Genomic DNA, 20,468 nt, shown 5'->3' on the forward strand with positions numbered 1-20,468 from the left:
GTATCAGACGTTTCGTCGTTGGTTTCTCCCCCCATTGTATTTCTGTACACATAAATCCTCGAAAAATTCCACTAAGTTTTCTACTCAACGATGCAAAGTACAGTTATAATAAGCAATGCAACGCTTGAACATGTGCGCAGTTAGGCTAATTGGCTGATGCTACTGTGTAGCTAGCCAATAAAAAGCAAGAACTGACTATTGTATGATATAAGGCGTGCTTACGCTAATTTAAGGGGCATGCAAAATATCATGGGTAGCAGAATAGCTCTTAATTCAGGAAGAGGGGAAAACAACATATAAATGCATTGTTATGATGGATGCAGAACTTGTAGTATTAGGGATCTGATTAAAAAAAGAAAAAAAAACGGGACAAGTTCATGTCCAGGGCAGTCTTACAGATTTGTGACTATTGTAGGCTATGCAGAAAAAAAAAATGTATTGTATTGTACTACATGTCAAAATTACGCGTCTGGCGGTTCTAGGTAGACGTGCTTATAAAATTGTTATTTTTGCAAATCTGCCACTCAAATGCAGTCAGGATATCTAATACATATGTTTAGGAAAAAAAAATGATACCCGAATCTCGCACTCACAATGGGGGGGGGCACTTTTACACAAGGTCGACTTTTACTCGAGCAAATACGGTACTCTTATTTTTGTAAGAAGGTATTTACTTTCAACTGATATATGATAACATTGAATTGAATCAAAGTTGAATACTGTCTAAACCTTAAATCATATGCCAAATGAATCAATCGTATTTATAGCCATAATTCTTGATTACTGTAAAATATATATTCATATGTTTAAGTCTAACTTTTGATTGCACTTGGATATGATTGTAGTTTTGATGGTGATATAGAAGGATATTGTGGTAAAACCCTACATCATTACAGTAAGGTATTGTTTATACATGGCTAAAGGCGTGTCTTGAGAAGGTATCCAAATACATGTTTACTTGCCTCGAGATAGCTTAAGGATTTATGTTACAATTACTTTATGATTTTCTTCCAGTTCTATTGTTTTTAAGCACAACTAAACGTTTGGCTTTAGGTTTTTCCTGGCTATAAAAACAAATAAAAAACTGACACTTTCACCACAATCCCTGGATGCCCTAATTGAACATGTTTGGGATAAACCTGAACAGTACATTCATCATTAGGATCCTCTGCCCAGCTCCATGCACCAATTGCATTAAATATTAATGACTGAATGGATTAACATGCCTCAAGACACCTTCCAAAACCGTGTCAAGGCTCTGATCAGGGCAAGCAGTGGCCCAGATACAAGTCTTAATAAATTGGCCAGGTAGCATATGTCCGTGTAGCAGGGCTGGGGCCATGCACATAAGGAGGGGGCTTCTGTGATTGTTTATTGTAAATACAAGTGTTGTGACTGTAGAAATAAATAGTGGGATTGGTTTTAATGGGGAACCTGACGCTCTGTGTGTAGTAGCCTGCCAGCTGTGTTTAATTGCGGGAACGAGCAGTGTGTGTGTGTGTGTGTGTTTACCAGCTGTGAGCTCCTAATCAGCAGGTGGGCATGGTGTAGCAGAGCAGCAGGAATAACAGGATCCTGATTAAACAGATCAGGGCTGCTGTAAGCCATTGAGGTCTCTTCATGGGGTCACCATGAAGAGGTGTACATTACCATTCTATATTCTTGCAGCTGCTATGCAAACTCCCCCCTTACTCCAAAGATAGAATTGCCTTGTTGTCTCAAACTGACGATTTGTCTGCGCAAGCCTTCTATGTTTCATTACTCGGACAGAGTCGAAGGAGAGGCTGTCAGACTGTCACTGTCTCGTTCACGCAGAAATTACCACAGAAATAAGAGAAATGGACATCAATGAGAATTTAATTATTAAAGTCGAAAAATATAATGACACCATGTGGTAAGAAAGAGGAGAACAATTGGAAATTGATGGTATGTCTCTCTCTCTATTTCACCTTAATTTTGGTCAAAGTGACGGGGAGAGCCACACACTGGTTCCATATTTCTGTAAAATGACGCTTCTTTGTTTTAATAATGTTGATGAAGAACAAGAAAAAGAAGAAGAAAACGACGACACATTCACACACTAACTGAAGATTGTATTAAAACTGAAAATGTGTAGATGTATTCTTTTTGAATGATTTACATGTTAAACCAGATCACATATAAACATTCACTGTTAAATGTCATTTTTTTTAGTGTGTGGTGTACCCAGACTATTTCTTTGTTTTATTTATTTTATTTCGGCTCTACAAAATGGCAAAAGCAGACTATTTTGTTTTCATGACTAGCTACAGCTGTGTTTTTTTTAATTTTATGTCCTCATGCTGTATTCATGTTGTTTGCTTTGCTCCTGATGTGCATAACCCTTAAGTCTAGGTCAGTGGCATAGCTGTCAGTCATGTGCAAAAATCTTGATCTGTCTAGGTTAAGGTTTTTCATCAATCCCATGGTTTTTCAGCAGGAGTCTCACTGGTGTGAACACTTAGGGGTTGACATGTATGTTGATGCCATTAAAGGTTATTTATTCGGAAGATCGTGGACTGGAAAGTCCTTAAGGAAAAAGAGTATAATCATTATCCTGTGAAACTGACACCTTTGATGCAATTGAACATAATTTTGTCAGGAATGTATCCATGATGGGCTTCTAAATCATACACAGAGTCTATACAGTTTCTCAGCTGACAGAATTACCATACTGCCCTGCTCTCAAGACACCTAGAATCCATGGTTACTACAGTCATTCTGAATAATCCCCCTTTAAATGTGAAAAGGTGTCAAACAAGGTGAAAAAAACAGGCATTATTTTTCAAACTGAGAGTCAATCAAGCCACAGTTATTTTAAATTGATCCTCCTTTGAAAATGAGATGCCCTGAGGACTGAGGGGGGGGGGAGTATTTGTTTGCTAATTATCTTAAATAACATACCTTACTGAATAAATGAGGAAACATTATTTTCATTATGCGATTATTCAATGCAACCTGTTCCGGTTATCTGCACCAAACAGGAATAAAACATATTCTATGATCAGTATTCATTTTGTCCTTTCTATATCATTTTTTCTAAGCACCCCAACATGTTTTCACACAGACTGGATATATGTGCTACAACCCAACTCATTCTAGGCACTCGTTAAAATGAGTTGCATGCTTTCCAGGTTATATAAATAAAATAAAATAAAAATAAAAAATAATAATAATAAAAAAAAAGGACAAAATTGGTACTTCCGAAATTTCTTTTTAAAAATACTGCAAATGTTTGCACATGTTAATACAAGCTAGCGAGCTGAAGAGCCTATTATAAAATGTCATCCTTTTCTGAGATGTGCTCCATAATATGAAAGCAAGTTACATGAGAATCAGCAAGAAAAATACTGTAGATCTTGCTGTTTCGTTTTTGTTTTTGTTTTTTTCTAAAGGAACTTGTATGCAGTTATTAGCAGAACAGATCCCACTTGAATTAGGTTTTTATGAATTAGATCGCTGTTTTAGTCCAACGATGCCCAAGGCTTGTCACAGTGGTATTTCTTTTTTAATTGAACAACTTGCTGACTTCAGCCTCACAGGTTTTGAAATAGAACAGACAGAGGCTTCAGAATAACACAAGCGTGTAATCGATCAGGTTTAAATGTTTCGAGCCAAAGCAACTAATACACTTGTGTTTCTGCGATGACAGCAATACACAAATGAAAAGAAAGTTTCCCCTGGCCACGCAAAATGCAACTACAATCACAATAATCTAAATACAAACAGTAATTTTTTATCATCAAGAGGCAACCTTGAAGTTTTCTTTGTGTTTCTGTGCGACTGCCTTCGACACGGCAAAAAACAAAATCTCAATTCTCAAAATATGAAGAAAGCAGAGCAGATAACCAAGCAGGGTCCTGGGTGTTCCACAGCAGAATTACTGTACTCGCTTATTTGCATATTAAAGACCTTTGTAATAGAAGGATTTTCTTTTTGTGCTGAAAGAGCTCTGCAAGGTGCACTTACTATAGTGGAATCGGCCACATTTGGAGATCTCACTTACCTTTTTGTCCGAAGTGATTAGTTTAAATGCATCTGTGACTTGCTGAGCAGTGGCACCACCTCCAACATCCAAGAAATTGGCAGGAGTCCCTCCATGAAGTTTGATGATATCCATTGTGGCCATTGCTAAGCCAGCCCCATTAACTGCAAGAGAATTTTCCAAAACTTTCATTTGCCAAATAGATATACATGGAAGATGTTAGTCATGCTGCACAAATTCAGCTCAAAACACCCACAAGCTTTTCTGTGAAGTTAGTCAAAACAAGATGAACTGGAAAGATAGTAAATGCAAAGTACTGTATTACATTGTCATTTCAGAAAGGATACATTTTTTTATATAAAATATTTCAATAAGTCTAATAGTTATAATGTTGTCCATGCAAATGCACTGAAGTTTTGGTTTCTTAATGCATTAATTAGCAGTAATTGGGGCTTAGTATACATTATATAGATTCTTTAGAAATGTACTCATCTTTTATAAGTTGTCCTGGAAGAGTAAAGCAGAACAAAAGCCCATAAAATTGGCAAGGAGTAATTTTTTGTTAATTATTAAAACAATAAAATAATGTAACCCATATAAAAATCAATAGCGATAACTGTTTCAAGCAGCTCTACACTTGAGAACACTGCTGTTCAGATGGCTTTTATCAGGGTTCAAAAGAAAGATTTTCCAGTGCTTTGAAGACGTTTCACCGTTAGCACATTTTCTCTTGCTTTGATAAGCATGTCTAAGTGTGGAAGTACACTGCCTGGCCACTTTATTAGGATCTGTCAATCAGACTGGATTTGGCATCACCCTGGTGGGGGGCATGTTCTCCTGATATAACAGAGTCCCATGATAACACTGGAGGGTCAAACCAATGCTGTAGATACTTAAGAATCTTGAGGGTCAAGTCCACCCAACATTGCTGCACTTGTACCATGATGGCGATGGCCAATTTCAAGACGAAAGGGTTTAAGGAACATATCAGTGACTTCTGGCATTGTTAATGACAACCACAATCCCTGGCATGTGTTTGGGATGAACTTGAAAGACACATTCATCATCAATATCTTCTGCCTACATCTCTACACCAACTGCATGAAATGTTAATGACTGAATGGATTAACATCTCTCGAGACAACTCCCAGTATCTTAAGAGTCTATGTCACATTACTGCGATCACGGAAAACAATGGCCCAACCCCATATTAGGTAGAAGCCCCAATAAAGTGTCCTGGCAGTTTATGTCAAACATTAATTTCTAGATACACCGTGAGACACACTCATCCATTTTAGATTAAAGTTGGTGTACAAATAACTTAGCACAGTTCACAAGGGCATCAATCAAAGTGACCTACTTTTTCACAGTTCTTGCACCTCTTTGGCTTAGTTCTTTAATGTTATCCTAAACTGCTTTGCTGGTTTTGATGAAACTTTCTTAATGCTATTGTTTTTTCACATTCTGTGAATTGTTGGGTCAGGTGACCTATTTTTCATGGTACTGCCACCGGTAATTCACACGCTTTGTATGTTTTTAACAAACCTTGCTGTAAACAAACAGTCAGGTCTGCAGAGTGTTGTTCTAGGAATGGAATTTATGGTGTATACGAATGATTAGACAGGTACGCAGAATTGATACCTAGGCAACCAATGTCTCCATCCAGGCCAATGTAGTTGAGATCAGATTTGGCTGCCTGCCTGTCTCGCTCGTCTTCTTGGCTCCAGTCACGCAGGGCAAAGATTTTCTTCTGACGATACTCTGCGTTGGAATCAAAGTTTAACTTGGCATCCATGCACATCACTGCAACACAAACAAAAAACAAAACACAGACTCAATAATGTGAATGCAGCGGAAGTACAGTCTAATAAAGGAGATATAGTGGCTGGGGTAACACGCTACTTTAGTTGGAAATATTGGACTGGCATAGTTGATGACCTGCATAGTTAATCAGTTTGAGAATGGGTAAGTAGATACATTCTATTGCACTAGGGGGAACGCCCCCATAGCCATTAAAAACCATGTAGTCATGAGACAACGCAAGGGAAAAGAGCTAAACTACACAGCATGCCACCTAAACATGAGCACCTTAACCGGGTAGCTAATGATGTAAAAGCACAAGATTTGCTTTCTGAAGACAACTACTGATCATTATTATGTGTGGTCAGAAAGTAGGGAGGAGATAGAGGAAGATGATGGCTGCAGAGGATTTCATCTGAAGGTATTGATCAATATGACCAACCACCCCGAAAAAGAACACTGGTAGTGAGGTGCAAGGAGCAGCTAGGGTTTGTTTAAGGTTCAAAGCAGACCACACAGTCATAGGCTTTTTTTCTCTCCTCTTCAGGGATTGGTACGGAACCTCTAAAGGGGCATGGTGTGAATTAAAAATAAAGAAAATAAGCTTAGTATCTTGTGCTCATAAGAGAATATCTTGTGAGCATGACTTCTTATCTCGGGAGCATGAGTTTGTGGTTAATCCTTGTACTAGATTGGGGTAACAGAGCACACAGGTATGGCTAACCAATTGATTGCTGCAGGACTTTTGGCTAAGGCAACCATGCACTTTCTTATCTTTAAAAAAACTGCTGCTACACAAGCTACGTGTTAATAGCTTGGTCTCTGTCATTGTTCAAGTTTGTCTATCTTCACAAATTCACTTTAGGGAACATTATTAACTTCTGTTTTCTGGAAACTAGCAAATGTTGGTTTACATACATATTTGCACATAACTTACTGCTGGTAAAAAGAAAACGTGATGGTTTGTAAACTGCATGTTGTGTGTATTACTGAATCTTTTTGATATGCACATGTGTTGTAAATGAATGAATATTGATGATCTATGTATTTAATTCTGCAGTATAAAATACATTAAGACAAGCACAGGAAATGTTATTGAATATTTTTCAGATGGTCATGACAAAGCCAAGAAACTGTTTCCAGATACATAAATTAGTTTGGAGTCGGAATCAACAACAGCCCATAAAATATCAGGCTTAAATTATGTTTTCCTAAAAAATTAACACTTATACATTTTTTTTTTTTTTTTTTTTTTTTTTTTAAATTGTATACACCGTTGACTGCATACTTCACGTAGCACATCACTGTCTCAGCAATGGACCTATCTGTAGAACCGTCCGTGCATGCTTTGCAAGGGCGTGAGCTGGTCTAAAAAGCCCTTTCAGATTTAAAATCACAGACATGTTTATGGGGTGAAGTAATTCTTGTTATGCTTTTGATGTGCCTTATTTGGCAGTCTCGTTTCACAGTTATTGGCATGACAAGGGGAGGTTTCAGTTCTGAGTGACTATTTTGCAAGCATTATGAATGTTTGTTCACCACTGCTACACCCCGTTAGAAAATTGACTTTTCCAGCATTTTTTAAACACAAGCCTATGAATGCGACAGTATATATGTACACTTTTTTTAAGCACTCGCCCACAGGACTACTGAGACACAAACATCAACTAGTCCTCATTAGTTTTAATACGCCTCAGGCGAGCATTGGTTTCTAACCCTGAATAGCTGTTTGGTGTTTGAGGACTTGTGCAATAAATGTTACAGTGGAATATTCACGTCCTTCTTCCATGTTCTCTTTGAGTAAATCAACTTGCTCTATAAAATTATGTAGCTGCGATACCCTGGTATTTAAACTGGGGCAAAATAGGGTGTAGTATGTAGAACTTGGTTCTACTATTAGGTCCTAGTGAGAATTTATAATTGTGGTAGATATTAAATATTTATCTGGCTCCCCAGATAATAAACCATTATAACCCGTCATAATTATGTGATAAGTGACAGACATTTCAATTGTATTTTTGGAATTATGGGATTATTTCGCAGAAAGGGTTTCACTGATATTAATGAGGGGATTCACAGATAATATGTCGAGCCCACAAGATGGTAACCTTCCTTTTTAATTTACACCATGTTCCTTTAGGGATTCCGTGGGATGGGGGTTCATAATTCCTTAAAAAATGGAAACATTTAGGGCTACCTAAAAAGGCTGCTTGCTCATTTAAATACCAAGATATATATATTTTTAAACCTTCTAAAAAAAATGGTAATAAAATAAATGAATTTTAGCAACCTGACTAAGGCAGAGTACAGATAATGTTGTCATATTGGTTTATGAGTTGCCATGAGGCAAACTTGATTGTTATTCTTCCCAAAAGGCTTGTTCCGGTTTGCCTTTTACATGTGATCACTCAGGTAGCCTGCAAACCAAACATTAGTCAGGAGGGCTGGAAGCTTGAGAATTACTTACCCAGACACAAGACCCCTTTTGCCCCCTAAAGGTAACTAACTGCTACTGCAAAGGCAATATTATTTTGTATATGTACTGCTTATCTCTGTTACAACTTCAGGAATTTCAAACGTGAAATAAGAGCTTAGGCTCACTGTACACGTTTATAATTCTTTAAAACGTGTTTAGAATTTCTCTGCTAACAGTTATGCCTTAGAAGCACAAAAGCTGTTCTATCAAAATAAACAGGAGATTTTGAGAAAAAAATAAATGTAGGCTTGTAAACTGTGGGGGGAAAAAAATGAAGATGTTTTTATGATAGTGTCATGAACCAGGTACCCAAGGTGGAAACACTGTTCTTGTTTCCTACAAAGGAAGTAGTCAATCAAAATTGGAGGGGAAGATTCTTAAACAGACATTTACCTGGGACCTTGCATTTTCTATTTAGAATATCCTTTCATTCATATTTTGTTTTTACTTTTATGGCATTCACAATTATTCTAAGTGGTTCTAGGTTCTGTTCTCATTTTTCTCTAAATCTGCCTGTACCTGGCTTTGAGCTTGTCTTGAGTGTCCTAAGTTCTGTGACTGAATTCAAATCATGTGGTAATGTTACTTTAGCCACACCTACTAAATATAAGTCAATTCTGGAACCAACCACACATACATACTGACCTGAACAATCCCTGTCATTCAGTCTCAAGCAGAGAAACACTGTGTGGACTAATGTCCTCTTGAGACCACCTAACACATATCATGCGTGACCTCAGCCAGGTTCTAGCCCAGGCCTCCTGAGGTGAAAGGCCTTTTGGAAGCCGCATCCTGGTATATAAAAGCAGTTTAAATCTCACTGATAGAAAGACACAGTACCGCTTCCAGAAGAGTCTTCCACCATGGGGTTGATCTCCAACATGGAAGCGTCATACTTCAGGAATAAATTGTACAGCTTGATCATGTTTTCTGCAGCCTCGTTGATCAAGTTAGGCGGGAATCCCATTTTTTGTGCGACCTGCAGTACAGACAGTGGATCAATATGAACCGCAAATAATGAGCTTGAACCCCTAAAACACACACCCACACACTGACCAAACTGTTAAGCTTTCTATTAAAGAGGATCTAGTTTAAAAAAAGTTATTTGAATTGTATGCTAGTCTCCCTGGACTAATTTTAATTCTCAATACTGGTCTTCTAACTTGTCTATCTGATCAAAGCAGGTCTGTATTTAGAATCCTGCTCATCACTATTAAGGTGAGCCTTTTCATTTATGCACCTTTCTCATTGAATACAATACCTTGACAGCTTGTTCCACCTTGATGCCTTCAACAATATCAATTGGTTCCTTGATGATGGCCTCAGGATTTTCTGCAGCTACGTCTTCTATATTGACACCCCCCTGAGAGCTTCCTATTAAAACTGGGCCCTTTAAATGGAAATTCAAAGACAACATGACTGATATGTGAATGGCATGCACACCACAGTATTGACTTGTCTTAAACATTACAGCATCTACCAGAAGAGGCAGAATCTTAAAACAAGCGACTAGAAAGCCATATCCGAGAAAGGGGAATCTGGGATGCTGAAGGTAATAAATGAATTTAGCAAATCTCAGGTGCCACAAATAAATATGTATTTATATGGAAATGTGTCTTTATACTACTCGTGTTGGGTGTTCTAAAGCATATTTTTGAATGTCCACTTGTAGCAGTGACACCAAGCTCTCCACAGCAACACCTAATTGTGAAACAAAAACACATGACTTCATGAAATCTATCATCTGAAGTAAATGGTTAATTCCATACGGTATAAAAATAAAACAATGGTTCTTGGTGGGTAACTGAAAAAATAATACATTTGTAGTAAGCTCGGGACCATCATCCCTCTGTGTTTAGGTCTCCCCTCACTCAATGATTAATGAACATAGAGGGAAAACACAATGGTCCACATTTCCATTATACATCAGTTAACTCCTGTTTATTTTTTTCTTTAAAAAAAAAAATCATTTTAATGTTACCAAATGAGAAACAAACAACTTGAGGGTGCTTGGGAGACTTGTGTTATATTACCTAGTTGTTTGGTTCTGGCTTTGTCATATTAACAGGTGTTTTTTTTGTTTGTTTTATTTTTTCTCTATCCACAAAATAGGAGTTAAAGACTGGAGTAGACACATTGAAACTATAGCCCCATGGTTCTCAGTGGATAATATAAAACTAAAGGTAAAGTGTAATTTTCACCAGCAGGGAATACATGTACCACATAAAACACTGCATATATTTGAGAAATTGAATTATGTACACGCAAATCTGCATCACAACAGACAAGCAAGAGAAGTGTACCTGTTCACAGCTGTACATAAAATGTGTGACATTGAAGAGCACATAATGGCTTACTCTTAATTACTGCCATTAGTTTGCTTTGATAAAGTTAGAAAACTAAAAAAACAAATTAACAAAAAAAGCATACAGTGCTTAAGGTCTTACTGTAAAGGAGCTCTACAAAAGCAGATCTGAAACAACATTTTAAAAAACAGTTTTCTTTACTAATGTGCCATCTAGTGGCAATAACCGGGACTTTTCCATGAAGTGTGGCCAAAACAGACTACAGGCATCAGATGAAAATGTTAATACATTTTGTCATTGAAATCTGAATAAAAATGAGACTACATAGAGTAAAGCTACGGATACAACTACAAAATGTGCAAGCACTCACTTGATAGGACCTTTCCATTGTGATTGCGAAGTAGTACTCCCGTCTTGGGTACCTGCGCTCACAGATAAACACCTGGTTGCATATTCTGCCCTTCTCCCCTGTCTGCTTTGTAAATAACTTCTTCCCAATCATTTTGCTGGAAACATCTCTGGCTTCTTCAGGGCTGAAAATAAAGAATTAAGTCATTTTCCAAACCTGGGTTTCTTGTCATGTAAATTGGCACAGATATATTCGGTGGCTTGTGTTGTAATAACAATTTTGTGCTTAAAAGAAGAAATAACCAAGGCTTTACACCAAAATGCCCTACGTCTCATTAGCAGTTTAACATGGCAAACAAACAAGACGGCATGGTAACGCAAAGCAATATCTTTTAGTTTCAAGCTTTTTATCCATCCTAATTTACCAGGATATTATATTCAAACCACAGGATTATATTTTCCCCATTATAACAATTCCTGAACATAGTCTCTGGAAAAATCACTTTGACTTTTAGAATCTATCCACCTGCTTCTCAATAGCTTTGGTACTACTGCCACTACTCACCTACTACTATCAATTCATTCCATATAAAACACAATAAGAAACCTGACTTACATCCTGTATCATGAAACAAAACCATGAAATCAAAAAATCAAAAGATAAGACAGAACCGTAATTCACCACTCTGTACTGTTATTGTACATGTATGTACAATAACAGAGCTCTCTCTCGTTTAGGTATATTATTGAAATGACCAAGTGCCAAGAGTTTGAACACAGACCCCTGTTAAACTGGATTAACGGAACGCAATTCTCATCATAACATGAATAAGTCACACCTGACTAACATGCAGCTCTAAGGGAGGAACAATTTGACATCAAACTCCTGTCTCATCATTTAAAAGTTAGTTCTGAAACCCAGGACTGGGTGCAGGGTAGAGAGTGACATTAGGACGGGACTCCTGCGGGACGGGAATACATTTCTCTTTATGTTTGTGGGAATGGATGGAAACGGAAATTAAACTGGCAGGAACGGGTGGGACCGGGAATAAAGTTATAAATCTCACAGGAACGAACGGGAGCGAAACTGAAGGCTGTGGGAAGAGCAGTACAGTACCAAACTTTAGTTTGTCAGACGAGCTACAAGAACTGTAATATTAAACCAATCAATATGAGATGTTATAAAATTAAACCAATCAAATGCACTCTCAGATTTCTGGGTATCCATGTATTTACCAAGACAGACACTATAACCCGCGTATCAACGACACTCATTTTAATTGACACACCCCATTTAGTGATGTGTACTGGCCCACCCATTCAATTCAACCCCACTGCATCTTGCCATCGTCGATTGCAACTAACATTTACAGTAAAACTGTAAAATACCTAAAGTGATTTTAAATATGTCAACCTCAGCAAATAATTGGATCAATTAAACTTATAGGGAGTTCAGTTGGAGTGAAACTCAAGACTGTGTCCCTGAAATGTTTTCTTTTTTCTATTGTCAACACATTATGCATAATAAAACAGTTGCAGTTGGTTTGTGTGGTTCTTGTTATTCTTGTAATCGGTAATACGGCAGTAATGAATGAAATTTAAAACATTCAGCTGGGAACAGGATGAGAATGAAAAACACAAGAAAAAATGGGCAACCCAAAAAATATCCTGCTTGAAAGGTATGTCATACAGCGAGAGGTTAAAAGAAATCAGTCTCTTCTCTTTTTCTTAAATATCACGGGACAGGACATTTTTCAACAAGACTGGATGGGACAGGAATGCAAACAAATTATATGTACGGAACAGTACGGGACGGGAACAATTCTGGTGGGACAGGAAAAGAACAATAATTACATTTAATTTTTTTTCACGGGATGGGATGGGACAGGAACATTTCTGATGAGACAGGATGGGACAGAACTCAAGTTTCATTCCTGTGCCACTCTCTAGTGCAAGTTTCAAGCCATGTGCAAGGATTTGTCCCATGCCAATAATGGCCAGACCCCAGACCCACACGCCCAGCCCAAAGCAGACAAGTGAATCCTCTGCTCTCCAGCCATTCCATCTGAGCTACCCATACTCAATCAAAAGGTTCAGCGTGATTGTTAAGTTTAAAATATATGCTGACATCAGCTCTCCAGTGTAGTGTTATACATTTTATTGCTGCAATCAAGGCTTCATATATTTTCTCTGACAATAGTTGCCCACCTCCAATGCCCCTACCAAACAAAGCTCAGGGAAAACTGGGGTTTCAAAGCACACACACATGCCGATAATATTTCGGGCACCCTCAGCTAAAATGTTTTGGCTCTGGTCACAAACTGTCTCCACGATCAATTATCCTGTTAGTGTTGCTCCAGGGGTGCAGTTTTTCTGGGTTGTGAACTAAAATACTTAAAGTTGAACACTGTTACTAAAGGAAGAAGTAGCAATGGATTTTAAAACCTGAGGGCCTATAAAAAGTCACTCACGAGAAAACAATCTTGACTCCTCCCTTCAAGCCTCCTTCGAATGTGCCTTTTCCTCTGCCACCAGCCAAGACTTGTGCCTTCACTACCAGATCCTTGGAACCTACAAATAAAAACCACATTGTATTGGAGAACAACTTTGTATTGCAAACTTTCTGTCGTAATGCACTTTTAAAAAAAAATTAGACAAAAAAGTGTTTTGTATCTTACTGTGGGGATTTCAAAGGTCACTTCTACAGAATGTTGCAAAGTTTAAAAATGATAAAATAAATCCTTTATTTATATTTATTTACCTTTACATAAATAACATACAGTACTGCACTGTTCTTTAAATACCAGAGATTTATGTCTGAATCCAAATAAGAAAAAAATTACAAAGTAGGCTGTCCTCAAATTAGGACAATGGCACTTAAGGGGTTAATGACAACAGGGCAGAAGACCACACAAGACAGGTTACCAAGGGGCTGTTCGGATAACAGTTTGACTGTATTACAGAAATAAAGACAAAGCTACAAGACTGTCTAGATTAAAAAAAAAAAGGAAAATATTATACATTTGTAATTTGAAGATTTAAAATGTACAACAATAAAAGGTATGGTTTACCAGTTCCTAATAGCAAAAATCTGGGTTTATCTGGTAGTTGAACTACAAGTAGTCTGTATGACGGGTTAACAAAAGAATCCTTCCCAGCTTTTGCTCTTGCACACTGTATTGCTGTGTTTTCACTGGATCTTCAGTTTGAACTGTCTCAGGATAATACAGAACCTTTCCAAAGCTATATGCTCAGAATTTTCCATCACAGAGGTATGACGCAATACAGCACAAATAATTCAATTAGGGCTACATGCTTCAGCGCGTATGGTCTGGTTGTAAACAACTTGATTAAAACGTAGTTTAAATGGTAAATCTAAATCATTCACAACAATGCACAGTAAGACAGTCACATTTTGGCAGTAGGCTTCAGATATTATTCTGTACATATTACCCCTTCTTTTACCTCAATAGTTTTGCAAGATGTTTAAGACACGAGCAAAAGCAAGTAGCGCTGGATTAATTTATCAAGTAGTGAGGTGCAAAATGAAGTCCAAGATCAACAATAACAAGTGTTAAAATAATATACAAGTGCAGCGCAAAGGAAAAAGAAAAACAATGAACACACCTAGAGAGGATCCTCATTATCACACACCTCAAAAGATATATTGTATGAGTGGATCACATTATAGCCAAAAGCAATCCAGAACATCTACAAGAGACTTGGAGTGCATGATAAAAATGCAGTTTTTGTGATCACCATGTACAGTTTGACAGACAGACAGACACAGACAGACAGACAGACAGACAGACAGACATCTGGACAGACACTATCTGCACATAAGATTTCCCATACTAGTGGCAAACAAGCAAGTGGACCATGCCAAATTTATTTCGAGTGAAAATATGATTATTAAAAGAGAAAAACCACATCAGGCAACTGTAGACATTCTAAAGCAATCGCCACGTGTCGTTTAAACTGACAGTATTCTAGGGTCAAGATACAAATCAGACATTGCAGCATACAGTAGTGACTTCATCACAATTCAAGAAACCAATAACTGAACTGCTCCTAAACTGTGGAAAAGTTTTTATGGAATATTTCCCTCAGGAGGGTTGAAAATAACTTTGTAACTGATTGTGACAGAGAATGATTCTTGGTGATAAATCTCCCTCCTGACCTGTGAGGGCGCTGTTTAAAGGGAACAGAGTGCCCTGGACTGGATGGCCTGACAATTTATTCCCAGGGTTAGGTGGAAGTCAGCCATCTAGAAAAGGGGCACAGCTGCGGTACATTAACCCTTAGCGGTCCATTTATTCCGCGCAAGGTCCAATTTATTTTCACACGTGCAGTTTATTTTAGATGCGCTGTTTAAAAGTATTTTTTTTCACAGTAAAACAGGTTTAAAAGGCACTGCATATCAACAGGACACTCAGTACTGCATCTCCAGCCCCGCCCCACCCCTTGTTCGCTGTATTTTTCACATACCTCTACATAGTAGTGCATACCAATAAATCATCTCCTGATCACTCGTTTTATCACCAAACTCCTCAATAATGCGATCCAAGTTATTATTTTATTACTATAACATATAAAAAAAGCTCTGCAAAAGTCTGTGATATTCTTTGAACGCTGGATGCAGAAGCAGATATCTTGTTTGTTTATGTCCGTGTTATTTCTGTGGTGGACCGGAAAGGGAAAATTGCAATGTCGGACCAGGTCCGACATAGGACTACATTGCTGTGTATTGCCTGGGATTATTATTTGTGGTTACGAAAGACCTGGAATTACAATAAACCTCCGCTCCAAATAAAGCATTGTTTGGACATTGAAATCACTTGTTTGTCGTTACTTCTACACCTGCGCACTGCAAATCACTTTGCCACACTGACATTAAAAAAATAATATAGAAGTAAGAATAAGCCACTATCAGACAAAAAGGCAGAACTGAGATACCTAATAAGTGAAGAAAAGTAAAGTATTTAAAAAGTACAGCACTACTGGTCAAGCTGCCTTCATATGCACTTCCAAACCAAGTAAATAAGGGTATCCCATTTCAAAGATCAGGTCAGGACAGGAATAGATAACCATGAACAGCTAGGTTATTTTTGGACAGTCACTGAAGAACAGCAGCAAACGGGAGTATAAGCCCTATAAAAAGAAGCTCGACTGAGAGCATGAACCTGTTGCTCGAATAGGGCTGGGTAACTTTTGCTGTATAAACTGCAATCTTTACCGGCTTTCATGGTTTATTGCCGGGCTCTTCAACGTCCGGCCCGCGGGCCACGCCCGGCCTGCAAGGGACAACCAAGTGGCCCACCAACAGTCAGCAAAAATCAAAATCAACTCAAATAAAAAGAAAAAGTAAAAAACAAAATAAAAAAAACATTAACATTGTAAATCAATGTGCGAGTTAGACGTGCGTCTTATTTTTGTATCCGTCAAAGCAGCGTGTGCATCACACCACCTCTTTCAAGTCACTAAGTCACTCAGCGTGACTCACGCAGCCATTTCCACTGTCAGTTTAAATAAATGTCAGTTTAACATGCTTACATTAATGTAGCTTTATTTTCCTAATCCATTGTTTTTTGAGACTCATTAAATAGTATACAAAAGAAGATTAACAGTTAGGTCAGAAACATCAAATGTCATTAGTTGGGAAATTAACAAAAGTAGAAACATGAAAACATTGATTTCCCATAAGCTACTGTTATCCCTTTCCATGGGACTAATCGGTTTGTTTTTAACTTATCCAAGTGTTCATTTTTGTGTCAGAGATGGAATAGAAACAAAGACACACGTTTATTTGTTTTAAGTGGCACATTCACATATTGTGTGATGAAAGTTTTTTCTGTACATTTTTACTATTTTTTTCAGTCAAATTACCTTCCTTACAACCACATTAAGTTCTCGCTCTCAGACTGTTATACTATTAATATGTCACATAGATTTAAAAATGTTTGGAATGATAATCCCTTAAATGCTCACACTGTTCTATTATTAAAGTACTATTCATATGGTAAAATGTCTAAGTCTTGTTCAATATACTAACATTACGTTAACTTATATCATATTTATTATATTGCTTAAAAATGTGCTGAGTAAAATGCTTCTGGCACACCTACTGCTAACTTTTTTACAATCTGGCCCCCTTAAAAACTAGTTGAAGAGCCATGGTGTATTGCAACTAACTGAGGTGTTTCAGAAGATGTTATTTATACAGGGATATTCCCAGGAACTATTTAATTCACAGTATACTGAACACTAAGAACAAATGCATTCAGTTTTGTTAATTAAATCATAGAACAAGTTACAGATTCTCAAATGTTTATGATATTTTAAAAAATAAGTGTGCATTACAGAGTTAAACATCTTATTTTATATATAAACAGAAGAGAATCAAAGAATGTAAATAAAATCTATTCAGGACGTTTGACATAAGTCCTTCCTGAGCTAAAATGCCACACCGCACAGCACACATTTGGAACCCTGTTCTTGCCACTAGTAGAATTTTCAATACAAATGGTTCTGAGATGCCCAGTTTGAAGATGGGGTGTATTTATGGGATTAGACTCACTTAATTACATTCCCCTCCTTTATGGGCCCTCATATTAAATACAGATATAATATAACAAGAGATATTTGAGCATGTTAAGCCTCTCCGTGATGATTACTGAGCGGGCCAGTGTGTTGTAAATCTGCAGCAGGTTTATGAAGCAGCCATTTCAACATTCACTCAGATACAAGCAACAAGGACCGTGCTATTTTTGTGATCAACAAGGACCTTGGCGTTCCACAACTGAGGTTTGAGCGAACGATCAAAAGAGCTTTAATGACACGATCTCAAGGGTGTCATAACAAGAGAGTGAAGAGGGAGCTCCCTACGATTAAAGCATAAACACGCTGTAAGTGTTACGGATATATGAAATTAGGTTAAAACAATCACAGCTATACACATTGTGGCAATACCAAAGGTGATTGAGAGAATCATAATGAAATGAAATAAATACTGTTTCACACCCTAAACTATGGCAACATACATCCCTAAACAGGTTTGGCTGAGCACCGTTTTACTGATACCCGGTAGATTTGCAAAAATAAACAGGGGAGCGACTGCATGCAAAATACTGCAGTACTTTTTAGCAAGGAGAGCTACCGTGCTAACAACTCAAGGCAAACTCGCACAGCTTCTGCATACTGTGATGGCTGAATATTTCTCATTCTATCCTATGCATTATTTACTATTATAAAAGAACATTCGCACAGGATGACTGCAGCCTTTATTTCCCAGTCATGTGTATTGCTTCTGAGAAGTGAGGAATTTTGCCCATAATGAGTAAAACTCTCAAACTATTAGAATAGTTCTGATATGCATTTGATCATTGCTATACATGTTAGGGAACCGAAAGTCAACACCAGCAGTACAAACCTACAATTTCTTACGAAGCAAAGTGTTCAACTGCCAGATTTGTAGAAATGGTACAGATTCAGGGGGTCCCCGAGTGTCTCATCCAGTCAAAGTACTGCTGCTGGGAGTGCAGGATGAGTCACACAGCTTGGACGGCGTCAGTTCATGTCCAGGCTGTGCAAAGAGGCCGAACTTTGCTGGGGACTCCGAAGGGGGCGTCACATTGGCTCTGACGCTCCCTGGATGAGGGATGGGAAACCGGAAGGGAGTCCTTCTCCTCATTGTGCAAAAGCGAACCTTACTGGCCAGAGATCGAGCACATTCAGAGTGGATAAAATGCAGGGCTGATCTCTGTTCTCCGGGATCGGTAGCCCGCCCACCTCTACTCTGGATTGCTCAGCGTAAAAGCAATCCTGGTTTTAGGCTTGTGAGATTGGAGGACGCTCACACACCCTCAGAACGTCTGTGCTGTGTGGGGACCCGCCGCGGTGAGGAGAAAAAACATAATTGGACATTCCAAATTGGGGGGAAAAATAAATAATATTAATTGGTCACTCTAAATTAAAAATAAATGAATAAGAAAATTATACATTCAGATAACTGTGCTACTAGATATCAAAGATTTCATTTTCCCCTGTTAGTAAGTACATTTTGTTTGAGTGACACTCTGTGTCTTCCCCTTTCATCGACTAAAACCTTTACAGACACTGATCTGATCTTTGGTAAACAATATTAAAAAAAAAGTTCTATAAACAGTCTGCAAACAAGGAAGGAAGGAGATGGGAGGATTTTAATTGCAAATTATTATCTGTATGGGAACTTATTGGCAAGAATGCACAAAAGATAAACTACTCAAAATGTCTTCTTGTAATACAGAACACTATTAAAAAGAACACATCACAATATTATACTGTAAACCACTTTGCATGGCTACACATACCGAACCGGTAAAAGCAACCACCATACCTATCTCTTTGGCAACTGAATAGGCTTCTTCAGCGGAGCTTGCCACCATTCCCTTGGGTACGGAGATGCCTGACTCTTTCAGCAGCCCAATGCTCATGTATTCATGCAGTGAGAGGGCCCTCTGCTGCTGCTGTTGTTGGAATCCATGACTAGCAAATAATCCTGAAGCTCCTCCAAGCACCTGGTAAACAGAAAGAGAATACTGTATAGAACTGTATGGAGCTGAACCAGCACAGTCAATCCCCACAGTGCAGTGCTTTGTTTTATATCTAGTTTCCTTTTTCTTTGGCAGATAATAAACTGAAACATACAACAGGAACACCATACAGTGGGAACAGCAGACTTACAACTAAGGACTGATCAGCATAGCAGTGGAAAGTGGCAGACAGAGGCAAACATTATATCTAGGACAACTATACTGGTAGTTTAAACCTCTTATTGCAGGTCTGCATATGTGGTTCCATATTAAACAGCAGAAAGCAGCATTTTTACAGGGGTGGGGAGGTTAAAATGTTTGTTTTTCACCCGATCTTTAAACCGTCAAAGAGCGATCAGTCGCAAGTCACAACCCCTTCCAGAAAGTATGAACAATCTTCTACCTGATCAATCATGACCAAAAGTGGAAAAGGTCAAATGATACATAACACTGTACACTGGTGTACCATAAAAAAGCCTGCTATTTTTCTTAATTTACAAAAAAAAATGTACTGTGTTTAATTGTTTTAGCAGTACCCACACAGCAAGTCATATGCTGGTTCAAACATACGAGGTATTTTAAGACAGCTTACTTGCTTACTTTTTAAATACATGTCTGCTTTTTACAGCCATGGTATTCAAAACTATTTTGAAAACATTCTACACTTAACAGTAAAGAGAAGTGTACAATTTTAGTTTTTTGTATTAGTAGACCCAAAATAAAAAATAAAAAAAACTCTTGGGAATGTGTTTGTTTTTGTATTTGGAAATTTCTCAAGCTAAATGTGATCAGTACTTTAAAACTGAATGTTTTTACTCAGCTCTCAGTTTAAATTTCCAAGCACTATTTTAAACCCAGACGACCCCAAATAAGATAAATACCACTGGACAGTTGATATGGTTAGGTTGGGAGATCAGAGTGACAGGTGTTGCATTATTTGTATACCGCCAGCAAAAGCATTTATT

General features: G+C 37.8%; 1 protein-coding gene across 1 annotated transcript in view; it reads right to left on the reverse strand.

Annotated features, from left to right (window-relative positions):
• LOC117407358 (succinate--CoA ligase [ADP-forming] subunit beta, mitochondrial) overlaps positions 1 to 20,468 on the reverse strand; it is a 35,346-nt gene that overhangs the window by 13,931 nt on the left and 947 nt on the right. Inside the window, exons 2-8 of the mRNA XM_034012314.3 lie at positions 19,308 to 19,488; positions 13,405 to 13,504; positions 10,956 to 11,118; positions 9,541 to 9,669; positions 9,120 to 9,258; positions 5,645 to 5,806; positions 4,025 to 4,167 (exon numbers count right to left, since the gene is read on the reverse strand). Coding sequence (XP_033868205.1) covers positions 4,025 to 4,167; positions 5,645 to 5,806; positions 9,120 to 9,258; positions 9,541 to 9,669; positions 10,956 to 11,118; positions 13,405 to 13,504; positions 19,308 to 19,488 — 1,017 coding nt within the window. The remainder of the gene's footprint in view (positions 1 to 4,024; positions 4,168 to 5,644; positions 5,807 to 9,119; positions 9,259 to 9,540; positions 9,670 to 10,955; positions 11,119 to 13,404; positions 13,505 to 19,307; positions 19,489 to 20,468) is intronic.

This window comes from Acipenser ruthenus, chromosome 8 (genome assembly GCF_902713425.1).
Source record: "Acipenser ruthenus chromosome 8, fAciRut3.2 maternal haplotype, whole genome shotgun sequence".
Lineage (NCBI taxonomy): Eukaryota > Metazoa > Chordata > Actinopteri > Acipenseriformes > Acipenseridae > Acipenser > Acipenser ruthenus.